This window comes from Sminthopsis crassicaudata, chromosome 4, assembly GCF_048593235.1.
Source record: "Sminthopsis crassicaudata isolate SCR6 chromosome 4, ASM4859323v1, whole genome shotgun sequence".
Lineage (NCBI taxonomy): Eukaryota > Metazoa > Chordata > Mammalia > Dasyuromorphia > Dasyuridae > Sminthopsis > Sminthopsis crassicaudata.
Genome location: NC_133620.1, coordinates 348,891,722 through 348,906,572, shown reverse-complemented (window position 1 = coordinate 348,906,572; position 14,851 = coordinate 348,891,722). Strand labels below are relative to the sequence as shown.

The 14,851-nt window shown below is 32.0% G+C and overlaps 1 protein-coding gene across 1 annotated transcript in view; it reads left to right on the top strand.

Annotated features, from left to right (window-relative positions):
- NPEPPS (aminopeptidase puromycin sensitive) overlaps positions 1–14,851 on the top strand; it is a 73,043-nt gene that overhangs the window by 32,436 nt on the left and 25,756 nt on the right. The window contains 9 exon segments of the mRNA XM_074261318.1: positions 281–481; positions 854–950; positions 1,061–1,094; positions 1,913–1,937; positions 1,939–2,028; positions 3,605–3,769; positions 5,846–5,950; positions 6,744–6,804; positions 12,965–13,074. Of these exon segments, the coding sequence (XP_074117419.1) occupies positions 281–481; positions 854–950; positions 1,061–1,094; positions 1,913–1,937; positions 1,939–2,028; positions 3,605–3,769; positions 5,846–5,950; positions 6,744–6,804; positions 12,965–13,074 (888 nt within the window).

Genomic DNA, 14,851 nt, shown 5'->3' with positions numbered 1-14,851 from the left:
TGCTCCAAGTATCTTTTATAATATAAATCCTCCTCAGAGAAGTTATATTTTGATTACCAGTACCCTAGTATGAATGGGTTAGAGAGCTTTCAGTACTGGATTGGTGAAGTCAGGACTGCGTAATAGATCTAGGCCTATTGTGTATGGTAATTGATAAAGGTTCTAAATGGGAAAGAAAGGCCTGAAGAAAAGTTTTGTGAAGTTTGCAGTGTTAACTTTTGTAGACTCACTTGCTTGTCAGTGACTAATGTATATATCTTTCTTTTTCTGCTTTTGAAAGAATGTGATTGATCGAAAACCATACCCTGATGATGAAAATTTGGTTGAAGTAAAGTTTGCCCGTACACCAGTCATGTCAACATACTTGGTAGCATTTGTTGTGGGAGAATATGACTTTGTTGAAACAAGGTCAAAAGATGGTGTGTGTGTTCGTGTTTATACACCTGTTGGCAAAGCAGAACAAGGAAAATTTGCATTAGAGGTAAATATATTTGGTGGGGAACCATGTTGGAGAGTTTTATTTCTAATGGATCATTTTATAATTTATAATAACAAGTAAAATTTGTTGTGTCTTTATGGTTCTCTATTGCTGTTCAGATAACTTCATGTTGAATTATTGTTTTGTAATATGCACATTAAAAGAATCAAATTATAATTAAAAAAAGATAACTTTTTATCTAGGGACAGAAGGGAAATAATGTAGTTATAATTTTAATATTTTTATTTATTGACTAGAATTTTAATAACTCTTTTTGTAAATCTTGAGCTATACCTAGGTTTCCCCTGTGATTTATCTGCTAATTATAATCAAAAGCTTTATCAGGCCTGTCCTTGTGTTCATTTTTTTTTGTAGGTTGCTGCTAAAACTCTACCTTTTTATAAGGACTACTTCAATGTTCCTTATCCTCTACCCAAAATTGATCTCATTGCTATTGCAGATTTTGCAGCTGGTAAAGTAAATTTCATTTTATTGCTGAATTGTATTGCTCTTTAAATTATATTATAAGAAAGTAGAATGTATTATAAATATCCATAATTTTTTTGTGTTTATTTTATAAAGGTGCCATGGAGAACTGGGGCCTTGTTACATATAGGTATGTAGGAAGCATATTATCCTGCCTTATCTTTTCTTTCTTAGTTTTCATATATAAGGACTGCTGACAATTACAAAGTAGTATAATAGGCTTGATTAATTCTTTTTCTTTAAAAAAAAAAAAAATACCCCTAACTGCATTTCAAAAAGTCATTGGAGCACTTTAAGCCTATTGTGCAAAGCTGGGAGATTTCAAAATTATCATTAGTAGAATTTTTCAGATGATTCTTCGTTTTAATTGATGTACGATCTTGCCATAATAATTCCGTAGTTATTTCTCCAGCTTTGAAAACTGGCCTCAGTTGTATATTTTCTAGTGAGTTTTTTACATCTTTATTACCACTATACAAACATTAGATTTTTAAAGCACTGTCTTTAAACAAGTTACTAGCTTCCAGTTTCAGTTGCCTGCTCAAGTACAGACAGCTCAGTGTTTTGTTTTTTGTTTATATGGAATGCATTTTTTCTCTTCTCCATTTTTAGAGAAACACAAGATTCTTCCTTATCTTCTAGATGAAATTCCATGATTTTAGACAGCTTCATATTTTATCTTCAAAGTGCGGGGATTCCTTTCTGGTTAAGTCTTTGATCTTTTATTAGTATTTAGGTTTTGTTAAGAGCTGAGGTAATCTAATTTGATCTTTTTCTTGTCTTTGCATACAATGCAATAGTGTTTTCCTTATAGATCTCTGGAATCAAATTTTATATTTTTATGCAAAATATTTTGCAAGAAACTTTTTTTTCAGTGTATTTTCCTATTACTACTTTGGTTTTTCTTGCTGTATTAATCAGCTTGATTTTTTTTCTTTTTAAACATAGGGAGACTGCATTGCTTATTGATCCAAAAAAACTCGTGTTCTTCATCCCGCCAGTGGGTTGCTCTGGTTGTGGGACATGAACTCGCCCATCAATGGTTTGGAAATCTTGTTACTATGGTATCTAATATTTTTAAGTGTTTTCAATATATTTACCTTCATCCTGTTATTGCTGCAAATTCTCTTGACTACGCAGCATTTCTGGGGTTGGTTGTAGTATTGTACACAAGGAAATAAATGGGTGTTATAAAGGAATTATTTTTCAAGGTCTACATTGAAAAATGAATTTCACAATTCTTTTATTGAGTGTTTCTGAATATTATTTGTTCAGCAGAAAAGGTGTCAAACTTGTTTTCATATTTGTTTATAATGTTTCATTGATCCAAATATCCTTCACCTACACATAAATATTAAGTTGCTTTAATAAGACAAGCATTCTGATCAGGTACCAAGCTAAACTGGCTATTCTGATGCCAGATAAAGTTTTGGGAGGGGAGGGAAATGGGTTCCTTTTTTCCCTTAAAAGTATTTTCTTTTTTTTTTTTTTTTTTTCATGTAAACTTAGTTTTCAGCATTCACTTTTATAAGATTATGAATTCCAAATTTTTTTCCTCCCTCTCCCAATGGGGAGACTTTTATTATTTATTAAGACTTTTAAAATAATTTCTATGAGTCCCTTTTGTGTAATATGAATACTCATATTTCTTTCTGTGTTGTGTTCCCCCTCTTCTCTTCCTTTTCTTTAAGTGGGAATCAAAGTGAAGCTAAAAGGTGTTTATAAATTCCCACACTGTAATACTGAAAACCTTGTTTACTAGCTTTCTGTAGTGAATAGTCCTTGTCCTTCAGACTTAGTCTACCACTCTTCTCTCACCCCCTAAACAAATACTATTTATGGAAGCCAACTGTGTTAGAGGTTGGGAAGGAGATTGCTGTGCCAAAAGCACAGTATTTAATAAACGAACTAGAAGTAACACTGTAGTGAAAGGACTTGAAGATTATGAAGCCAGCCAAATTTCCTAAATGTGGTATTCTGGCTGCCAAAGAGCAGAACGTGACTTGGATGGAGCTTGGGTCCATATGTCACAACAAGGAGAAGAATGAGGAATTTATCAAATCAACATGGTATATTTGAAGTTTCTAAAGAAAGCCCACCTTTTTATCTAAAAATAAATCTCTTCAATAATAACTACATTCTTAAAATGTTTTTTTGAGGGGAGAAAGTTCTCTGAGACTAATTCACTGTAAAAAGTGGTGTCCTCATCCTTGAAAGTTGAGAGGTATGCAGAAAGTATCTTTGTTAGCAAAAGTGGGTTAGCTATTTCTTTCCAAACAAAGAATGTTTTTGCACAGCTTTTAGAAGAGGGCGTGAGTTGTGGTTTCTTGGAGAGGCCTTTAGGAATGATTTCCCTCTACTGGGAGAGGATGTGTTTTACATTTTAAGATAACTTCAGGTCTCCTAATCATAGAACTTCTGAAGTCTGTTCCATATGGTTCTGCTTGATTTCCTTTTTTATGAAACTTCAGCTTTCTCCAAAGAAATGGACTGCTTAATAGATGTTTTGAGTTGCTTTTATAATTCATTAAATTGCTAATGTTGTGACAAAAGACTGAAATGTTTTATAAATTAGTTAAATAGATGTTTTCTTAAAATGCTCCTTGATTTTTTTTTTTTTTTTTTTTTTTTTTTTTAAAGGAATGGTGGACTCATCTTTGGCTAAATGAAGGCTTTGCTTCTTGGATCGAATATCTGTGTGTAGACCATTGCTTCCCAGAATATGATATCTGGACTCAGTTTGTTTCTGCTGATTATACCCGAGCTCAGGAACTTGATGCTTTAGATAATAGTCATCCTATTGAAGTAAGTTAAATAAGCTATTCTTTCCTGCTGTTAATCTTAAAAATAAAGCTATTATTTTTTTAGTAAAACAAATAACTTGCTACACAGAAAATATCCTCAAAGAATCCAAAAAAAGGAAAGGTTTATATAGTTAATTTTAATCTGATATTTTCAATTTTTAAAATTTATTTATTTTTTTTGCTGAGGCAATTGGGGTTAAGTGACTTACCCAGGATCACACAACTAGGAAGTGTCTGAGATCAGATTTGAACTCAGGTCCTCCTGACTTCAGGGCTGGTGCTCTACCCACTATATGACTAGCTGCCCCCTAGGTTACTTTTAAAGTAGGCTAGGAATGTGTTTGATCTTGTACATATAAATTTATACTACATTATATATTCTTGCTTACTGAAGTATAGTTATAAGTTACACATTTAAAACTGGTTTTCACAATACATAGTTATTATAAAGCTTTTTTCGGGGGGAAAGTTGTCTTTAAATTTTAAAAACTTAGGTTCTCTGGAAAGGAGAAGAGTTCATGACAAAGCAAGAGTTAGAGAGGTTCTTGGCAGGTAGAATGGGTAATTGTGATAAAATTTAAAAAGCTTTTGAGCAAACAAATGCAAGTGAATTTTTTTTTTTTAAAGCATGGGTATGGGGTGTTTTTATAGAAAATTTTTCTGAAAGTTTTCATTTTTAGCATCTTTTGAGAACTGAGTCAGATTTTCGCAAATAAGAGTTATATTTCTCAATTGATAAATGATCAAGGGATATGAATTTGCAGTTTTCAGAGGAAGAAGTACAAGCTATTAACAGCCATATTAAAAAATGCTCTAAATCACAAATAATTAGCAGCATAGAAATTAAAATGACACTGAGGTACTGCCTTACATTCAGCAGATTATCTAACATGACCAAAAAAAATTAACAATTGCTGGAAGGAGATGTGGGGAAAATGTGCTGTTGGTGATTCAGCCATTCTGGAAAGCTACTTAGGATCATGTCCAAAAAACTGTTAAACTCTACATGCCTTTTGACCTTTTCCTAAATGTATATACCAAAGAGATCAAAGAAAAAGGGAAAGAGTCCATATGTAGAAAAATATTATATCTACTCTTTCTGTATTAATAAAGAGTTGGAAACTGAAGGAATGCCTATCAGTTGGAATGGAATGAATGTGATGGAATACTATTGTGCTAATACATGATGAAGAGACTGGTTTCTGAAAAACCTGTGAAGACTTATAGGAACTGATTCAAAGTGAAGTAAGCGGAACTAGGACAACAATTTAGACAGTAACAACAGTATTATAAAGATAATGAAATTTGAAAGATTTTGTGTCTGGTCAACCCATTAACTGACTAAAACTGCAAAGAACTCCGTTCAACATACTCTTCACTTTCAGATACTCAGCATAGAGTTCAAATTAAAGTGTTGTTCCTTTTCTTTCCTTCTTTTTTGGACATGACTAATATTAGAGTTTGTTTTGTGTGATGAAACATTTGTAATGGTCTTTGTTTTTCTCCTCAGTGGTAGAGGAGTGGCAAGAAAAAGGGATAGAATTTGGAACTGAAAAATAAAACACAATTTTAGAAAATTTTAAAAACAACTTATCTGAAAAGATTGGCTCAGTTTAGCTGTTCCATTGCTCTTCTTAATACTTTTGATTGTCATTTAATCTTTCTTTATCCCAATTAATTTACTTGAAAAAAAGTAACTTAAGGGTGAGACATCAAAAATGAGTCTGACATCATTGAACATAATGTTACATAGTTATAAATAATTATCTTGATGTGAGAAATTAATGAAATAATTACTTTATAGTTCTCTCACTCTTTTCCACTCTCAACTTTTTTATTCTTTCTTTCATTCCATACAGTCATATTAGCTTGATTTTATTTTGTGACAAGAGTAATGAATGAAAGGAGATAAGGTTTAACTATTCTACTGTATTAGTATGCTATTTTAAATTTGTGGCAGGTCAGTAACATATATAATGGGTGGATCTCTTGTTAGATATAAGGGTTTTTCAGGAAAGTAATTTAATTTTTTAGTTTTTCTACTTTAATAAACTTTAAATCATACCATATTTGGCAGGTCAGTGTGGGCCATCCTTCCGAAGTTGATGAGATATTTGATGCTATATCCTATAGCAAAGGGGCATCTGTCATCAGAATGTTGCATGACTACATTGGGGATAAGGTAAAAAACAAAAAAACAAACAAACAAAAAAAACCCACACACACAAACAAAACAATCTTCTACCATTTATGGTAAAATTTATAGTAAAGCATTACTTAGTGTTTATGAAGAAATGTGTTAATATGTTATCTTTAGAAATGACTTCTTTATTTGGATTAAATTTCTAATAGCTAAACAAGTTCTTATTTATAGAAATGTTACTAGGTTTTAGTTTGTCTTAGTTTTTGTTTACTTTGGCTGTCATTGATCTCTGAGATAGTTGATATTGTAAAAAGAATACAGATTATTTATATGTTAAATGAAAGTAGAAAAGAATGTTTTAAAAACTTTTAATGTATGGACTTGAAAAATGATCATTTCCATATTCAAAGAACAGAAGAAAGAGGCTTATATATAAAATCTTGACTCCTAAGAGTAGCTTATTTAAAAAAAAAAAATTAGTATGTGTTGAATTTAACAATGTAGTACAAATGCAGCCATGCTTGAATGTCCTTTTCTGAATTTCCTTTTTTTTTTTTTTTTTTAATGTATTAATGTTTATGGATTTTTTAAAAAAAAATTATTTTCTACTGGAAAGGATTTTGTTTTTAATGGTTATAGTGTTGGAATTGACATTTAAAATGTACAATTCTAACTTTGGTACTTGAATATAATTATAGTTATTTTCAAAATGTAGAAATAAATTGAAATAAAAAGCAGTAGTGGAATATTTTGGTAAAAGAGAATATCAGTGTGGAAATGGGCAAAATCTGATAGTGACCAAATTATCATTTTAAAAATTGTATGTTTTCAGGACTTTAAGAAAGGAATGAACATATACTTAACGAAGTTCCAACAGAAAAATGCAGCCACAGGTAATCTTTAATATTTCAGGGGTATGAAAAAAGAAAGAAGTTTAACATTTTATATTCAGGAATCCTTGGATGTGATGCAGTGATTCATAAGAATTTCAGTGTTCTCTCACATGCCCAGTTTTCCATTTAGATTAGTGTATAGCATAGTAAGTGATTTACCTTTTCCTAGGAGTGTCAGTGGATCAAAAGTCATTGTCAGCCACTGTCTTACTGACTCAGCAGTATGTGCTGCTACTTTAATTGTTTAAAGGTGCTGTATTTACCTCAAGCAGAAGACTGTGGGCTATTGTCCAGATTCTAGAACTTTTGTCTTGCTTTGTTAGACAGTTGTTAGATAACTGACCATTAAATCATCTATAAAAATCATATAAAAATTAATCCTAAATTTTCTAGAGTGGAAAAAATAACTCGAAGTGACGTTTTCCTTTCCCAAAGAAAATTCAGTTTGGTACATTTTCTAGGTTCTTGTGGAAGGAGATATTTTGGGATAAGTAGGCAGAATTACTGGCTCTTGCTTCACCTTTTTAACTTTGCCCCATTAGCAATCTTCATATAACATTATAGATCTAAAATGAAATCATTTCATTGTATTCTGACATGTAATGCTCACAATTGTTTTTTGAGTCTCTGATCTTCATGGTTATTTACTGAGTACACAATTAAGAGTGGGTAGATATTGCTCAAATACAAAAGAGAGAAACACATAGTTCTTTGAGTATTTCAGTATACAAAAGAAATGTTTTTAGAAATAAGAAAGGATATGGATGCCAAGGGCAGATAGATCACTTAGAATGCCAAAATTCCATTGTAACCTGGACATAGTTTAGTTGTTAGATTGCTATAAATAGCTTTTGTGTTGAATTTAGTTTTCCTTTCTCCCCAGATATATGCTTTTCTTTTGGTGTACCTTTCCTAATATACTTTTCCATTTTTCATATGTTAAAGTCAATATTAAGCCTAGGATGGATTTGATGGGACCATGGAGGGTGGGCTTGGGAAGAAAAAAAATTGGAAATTCTCTCTTTTCTCTCAGAAATTCTGTCTTGCCCATACGCACTGAAAAAGGCTAGCGATATGTTATACTAATGTGGAATTATGCAAAACCCATATTTTTAGAAAAAGAAAGTGAGAAAATTATACTTCAGTTTGTATTCGCAGTTCTTTCTCTTGTTATGGATAGCATCTTTTCATTGTGAGTTCATTAGAACTTCTTGGATGATTGTATTGATTAGACTAATGAAGTCTCTCACAGTTGATAATCATTGCAACATTGGTGTTACTATGCACCTATGCATCTCCCCACATCCCTATTCAACAGTTCATGTAAGTCTTGCCATGTTTTTCTGAAATCATCCCCTTCATCATTTCTTACAGTATAATAGTAAGTACTCTGTCACAAACATATGCCATAGCTTGTTCAGCCATTTCCCACTTGATAATTAATGGATATGAACAGGCAGTTATCAGAAAAACAAATAAAAGCTATCTGTAGTTGTATGGGAAAAAATGTTCTAAATCACTATTAATTAGAAGCAACTCTAGGATGAGGCAGAGATAGATATACTAATGAACTTATGATGAAATAATGAGCTGCCTAAACTATTCTAAAATTATATCCAATGGGCTATAAAACTGCCATAAATTTCTTAGCTCTTTTTTCTTTAATTCTGTTATTCTAGTTTGATTTTTTAAATCTTTTTTTTTTTTTTTTTTTTTTTTTTTTTAAATTTCTTTAGATCTTCTAACTATACTTGTTAGGCCTGTTTCCAATTTGTATTTTTCCTTTGAGGCTTTACTTAAAAATATTTTCTTTTCTTTTTTGCTGAGGCAATTGGACTTAAGTGACTTGCTCAGGGTCCCACAGCTAGGAAGTGTTAAGTGTCTGAGGTCACATTTGAACTCAGGTCCTCCTGACTTTAGGGCTGGTGCTCTGTTTGCACCATCTAGTTACCCCATACTTATTGATATTTTCAAGTCATTGTTTTATGTGTTTGTTTCAAGTTTCCCCATGGTAGCTTTTTGTAATCAGGTTCTTTTTTGGTTGGTGTTTGCACAGTTTTCTAGCCTGTTTTCTTTATTTTAGGCTTTAGGTTAGTGTTAGTCTTTGCTTTCTTCTTGTGGGGTGGGGAGGTGAGGTTGTGTGAACTTAGCTTCTCTCTTTCATGCCCTCTGCTTTCACAGCTTAGTGTAGGGACCTGTAAGTTTCTGGTGTCCCAAAATGATATGAACCAGGGAGAGCCATCTCTCCTCCTCCCCACTTTTTGTACATTGTAAGTTCTTGACCTGGTCTTATTTTGTATGATTGTATTTTTGAAGATTGTTGCTAGTCTCTGTCACTGTTGGCCCTCAGGAAGGTTCTGCATGTTCTTCATGACTCAATCACTAGTTCTCCCTTGGCTTTTCTCTTGCCCTACTCTATTCTACTATAGACTTATATGGGCTAAAAGTTAGAACTGAGTACCCATCTTGTTCTTGAGCTTCCATCCTCACAACAGTATTTCTAATACTTCTTCATGGCTTTTTACATAGATAGGGACTCCTGCTTTCTCATTTTCATGACCACTCCTTTCTGCCTGGACCTGGCAATGAATAAATAGACAACAGAGCTATTAGATGGCACCCATTCCTTCTCCAAGGACTTTTATAAGCATCCCCTGACATTTCTGGTCAGATGTTTAGTCCCCTTCTGTCCCTTTGTACTGGTCTGCTCACTACTGCTGTGATGCTTTCCTGGCTAGTTCCAATTCCAATGTGTGTAGACCTCTTTGTCTTCCTAAATTTTCTAGAGTGGAAAAAATAATTCCCAGTGATGTTTTCTTACCTTTCCCAAAGAAAATTCAGTTTGGTACATTTTCTAGGTTGTTGTGGAAGGGGGCATTTTCGGATAGGTAGGCAGAATTACTGGCTCTTGCTTCACCATTTTGACTTTGCCCCATTAGCAATCTTCAGCATGTAGTATGTTAAATAGATTGCTGGGATAGGTCTCTTTTAGTCTTGTGGGATATGGGTTCGTAAATGTGGGGAAGAGGAAGAGAGGGAGAAAAAGCACAAGTTGTTAAAAGTCACTAATTAACTTGTCTACCAACCAGGCAGATTATACCTGTGTTACTAACTAGTGTAACAAACTGATAGATTGTTTAATTTATTAACATATCAAGTGGCATGAAAATAAGACTAATAAAGTGATCAGTCACACAGTAACTTAATATTTTATTCCTGAAGCTAATTTTTAAAAACTGCTTTGATTTGCCACATTGTTCTTAATAATAACAACATTTCCCTAGCCTTTCTACTTTGAGACTGGCCTTTCTTCTTGGCTGGACTTCTCAAAAGAAGCTTTCACTTATTCTTTGTTCTATTCTTAAGCCTTTTGTAATCTGCTAAAAACTTCTCTCAGAGATCACCAATGAGTTTTTTTTTTTTTAATCAGACCCCATCCTCTTTAACCCTAGTTGTCTTTTATCTTCTTGAAACATTCTTCTCTCATTGCTTCTAGGGAAAAAAATACTTCCATATTACTTTTTATCAGTTTGGTTTTTCATTGTCTCCTCCTCAGCATATTGGTCCTCTTCTTTCCTTCAAAATGTTAGTTTTTTCTATAGCCTTTTCTTTGATCATTTCAATTCAACTTCCTTGGCTTTAGCTGAACCTTCCACTCTTGATCTGTAGCCTTGATTTTTTGTTTCAAGCTCCACATCTATAACCCAGCTGTCTGCTGGATATGTCTGTGTCCCAGTGATATCCCAAATTTAATATTAAAAGAAAATAATTTTTTTACTTAATCTTATTTTATTTTTTTCAATTACATGAAAAGATAGTTTTCAAAGTTCATTTTTGTAAGATTTTGAGTTCCAGGTTTATAGCTCTCCCTTCCTTTCATTCCCCCTCCCCAAGATAGCAAGCAATCTGATATAGCTTATATATGTACAAATATTTTATTATTATGTTGTGGGGGAAAAAACAGAACAAATGGAGACGACCATGAGAGAAAAAACAAAATACACATAAGATGAAAATACAATGTGCTTTGATCTACATTCATTCTCCATAGTTACTTGGATATTGATGGCATTTTCTATCAGAAGCCTATTGGAATTGTCTTAGATACCTATTGCTGAGAAAAATTGTCTTAATATCATAATAACTCTTACAGTTCTGGTGTTAGTGTGTATGGTATTCTCTTGATTTTGCTCACATTGCTCAGCATCATTTCATTTTAAGTCTATCCAGGCTTTTCTGAAATCAGCCTGCTCCTCATTTCTTAGAGAATAGTAATATTCATTTTACCATATCAAGTTTATTATTTTTAAAAGTTGATTTGTCACTCTCTTGTCACAACCTGTATTTGCTTCCAATATCTTTAGAATTGCTCACAATATAATGTCAAGAACATGAGCCTATATAATGATTGTAGTCCCTGTTCTGTCACTAACCAATTTTGTATCTTTGAGTTAAATAACTTGACCTTAAAGGGGATTGGAAGTAGATTACTTTAATGTCAACTCCAGCTCTAACCTGAAGTCTTGTCTTTTTTAATCTCACATTCTGAGTCCCTCTGCTCTACCTTTTCAGTTTTATGGCCCTTTATTTGCCTCTGTGCACTAGGTTTAACCAAACTAGGCCACTTACTATTTTAAAATTAATACACCTTTTATTCTTTTTCTGCTGAGCCAAACATTTCTTTTCCCCAAGTTTTGGGTTTTTTTTTTTTTTTTGTTTGTTTGTTTGTTTTGTTTTGTTTTGTTTTTTTAAGTAATTTTGAGTTTCCCTCTCTGAAATACTAGCAATCAGATATATGTTACACATGTGCAATTATGTAAAACATTTCCAAATTAGTAATTTTGTACTAAACTTGAATAAAAGAAAAAAATGGAAAGAAAGTAAAAATGGCTTGCTTCAATCTGTAGTCAGTCAATATTGGTTCTTTTTCTAGAGGCAAATACTATGTTCTTCATCATTAATAGTTTAGGATTGTATTATATCATTATATTGCTAAGAATAGCTAAATCATTCACAATTCTTCATTAAACAATATTGCTGTTACTGTATAGATTCTTCAGGTTATGTTTGTTTCACTGCATCAGTTCATGTGAGTCTTTCCAGGTAGTCCTGAAAGCAATATGCTTCCCATTTATTATAGCACAATAATATATCATTACAGTCATACACCACACCTTATTTTGCCATTTCCCAATTGATAAGCATTTCTTTGGCTTTTAATTCTTAGTTACACAAAAGAAGCTTCAATAAATATATTTGTACAAATAAGCCCTTTCCCCCCTTTTTTTTCCGATGTCTTTGGGATATAGATTTAGTAGTGATATTTGATATTAAGTACCTTGCCTAACATTACCTGAACTGCTAGGTGATAAGATGCAAAAACAAAACAGTTCTGCCCCTCTCCCTACCCATCATCCCATTTTCAATTCCTTTATGGTTTTGGAAGCTAAACTAACTTTTCCAGAAGCCTTTTATAATTATCCCCTTCCTTTTAGGGTAATTGCTTCTTTTTTTTTTTTTTTTTTTTTTTTTTTTTCTGAATTTTGTAGGCATTTGATAATCAATGTACTTTTACATTTTCTGTCCTGTATTATAATTTTTTGTGAACATATTATTTCCTCATTTCACTGGGGCATACTATTAGTCGTCGTATTTGCCAAGCTTAGTATACCATTCAAGACATAATGTAATTTAAAAAAAAAATTAATCAAGGTAAGTAAACTGTCATATTGAAAACGAGTGTCAAAATGAATAATAATTTACTAATTTGCCAATTAATGAATTTTAATTGTTTTTTGTTTGAATATGAACAGTTACTGTTCTTATTACCATTTATGTTGGTGAAGGTAAATAACTTTTAATAGAAATAATAGATATTATAGGAAAACATTGGCACAAGAAAGTATTAAGTGAGCTTAGCCACCTATAATAAAATGAAAACAAGACTATTCATATATGTTCATTCACTTAGTGCTATTGATAACTTTAATCAAAGCTTAACTTTTTAATTTTAAAACAAATGATTGGTTTTTATAATAGAATTCAATCTAGGAGGAACCAAATAATGTCAAATCATTGTGATGTAGATTTAATTTCTAATTTGTTTCTCATAAAGAATCCTAAAGACTTTGAATTTTCATTGATTGCATTTCTTTTGCAGAGGATCTTTGGGAAAGTTTAGAAAATGCCAGTGGTAAACCTATTGCAGCTGTGATGAGTACATGGACCAAACAAATGGGGTTTCCACTCATTTATGTGGAGGCAGAACAGGTAAATTGACAGAATCCAACATTGTGTCTTTTTCCATGAGAGAAACCAAGAGAATATTAGCAGACTTCTTACATATGTTAATTAATATCTTAACTAGAGTTTCTAGATGATAATTTGGCAGGGGGGCTATTTTTAGACTCTTCTCTCTGATTTACATATGTACCAAATCGATATTTCACTGAGTTTGGTATTTATTAATTGGTTGGGATGTCAGTATGTTTAGAATGTATTATGGGGTATTTTGGAGGCATTTCATTGAATTCAAGGAGTGACTGAGTTAACCTCCAACTGAACTGTGAGAATTGTATATCTATCCTTAATGTCTGTTAAGACACAGTTTCATTTTATTATAAACATACCTCCATGATAGAGATAAGTTCAGAGCGCACATTGAAGCATTTTCTTTTGGACTTGGCTAACATGGGAATTTACTTTGCTTGATTGTACATATTTGTAATTGTTTTTGTTTTCTTTCTCAGTGAAAGGGAAAGATGGGAAGGAAACATTTGGGAACTGAAAAAATAAAAATTGCATTTTTTAAAAAAACATTAACTTACTGTGTAAGACTAAGAAGCTGCATGGTGCATTCGATTTTTTTTTTTTTTTTTTTTTTTTTTTTTGCTATTGTCACTTTTTTAAGGAGAGCAGAAATAGATCTTTTTTTTTTTTTTTTAATTTTTTATTTTATTTTATAATTATAACATTTTTTGACATTACATATGCATGGGTAATTTTTTACAACATTATCCCTTGCACTTACTTCTATTCAGATTTTTTCCCTTCCTCCCCCAACCCCCTCCCCCAGATGGCAAGCAGTCTTATATATGTTAAATATATTACAGTATATTCTAGATACAATATATGTGTGTAGAACCGAATTTTTTGTTGCACAGGAAGAATTGGATTCAGAAGGTAAAAAATAACAGTTTACATTCATTTCCCAGTGTTCCTTTTCTGGATGTAGCTGGTTCTGTCCATCATTAATCAATTGGAATTGGATTAGTTCTTCTCTATGTTGAAGAAATCCACTTCCATCAGCATACATCCTCGTACCGTATCATTGTTGAAGTGTATGAAGATCTTCTGGTTCTGCTAGAAATAGATCTTTAATCAAATGTGCTTTAATGTGTTAGGTCTCTTTTGACTGAGAAGTTATATCTGTTTTATGAAGTGTATATCAGTTTGTGACTGCTTCATTTTAGGGATGGAAAAATTCCAAAGTGTGCAAAATTTTGGTGTGTTTTTTAAGCAAAATTATACTAATTATAATCCTGTGGCTTTTAAATTACCATTCTGGAGCTGCATTTTTTATCTGTTCAGCTAAAATTTTTGATAATATAGGTGATTAGGCTTAATGGAATACTATGTCTGTTAAAGTTTATTGACTAAAAACATGTACTTGTTAGGTTTTTTTATCTTTACTAAACTGATTTTTTTTTTTTAGCAGATTTTTTAGAGCATTGAATTTCATAAAGCATAGTTGTTTTTTTGTTTGTTTTTTTGGGTTTTTTTTTTTTTTAAGATGTTGACAGGAATAATAGCATCTAAGAGAGGTGTTCCATTCATATTTAAGGAATTTGCCTAACCACAAGTATTAATTGGCTAAGAAAATTCTATAGCCCCAAGTTAGAAAATATTTCAGTCCCATGGTCCCTAGTGTAGGTCAAGTTTATCTGCCTCTGTTTCTAACATTCTTTACATTTTAGAAGGGAAAAGATAAATTGGTATAGAAAACCTTGACTTGGTTCTATCATCTGTGTAGTACTATTAAAAACAT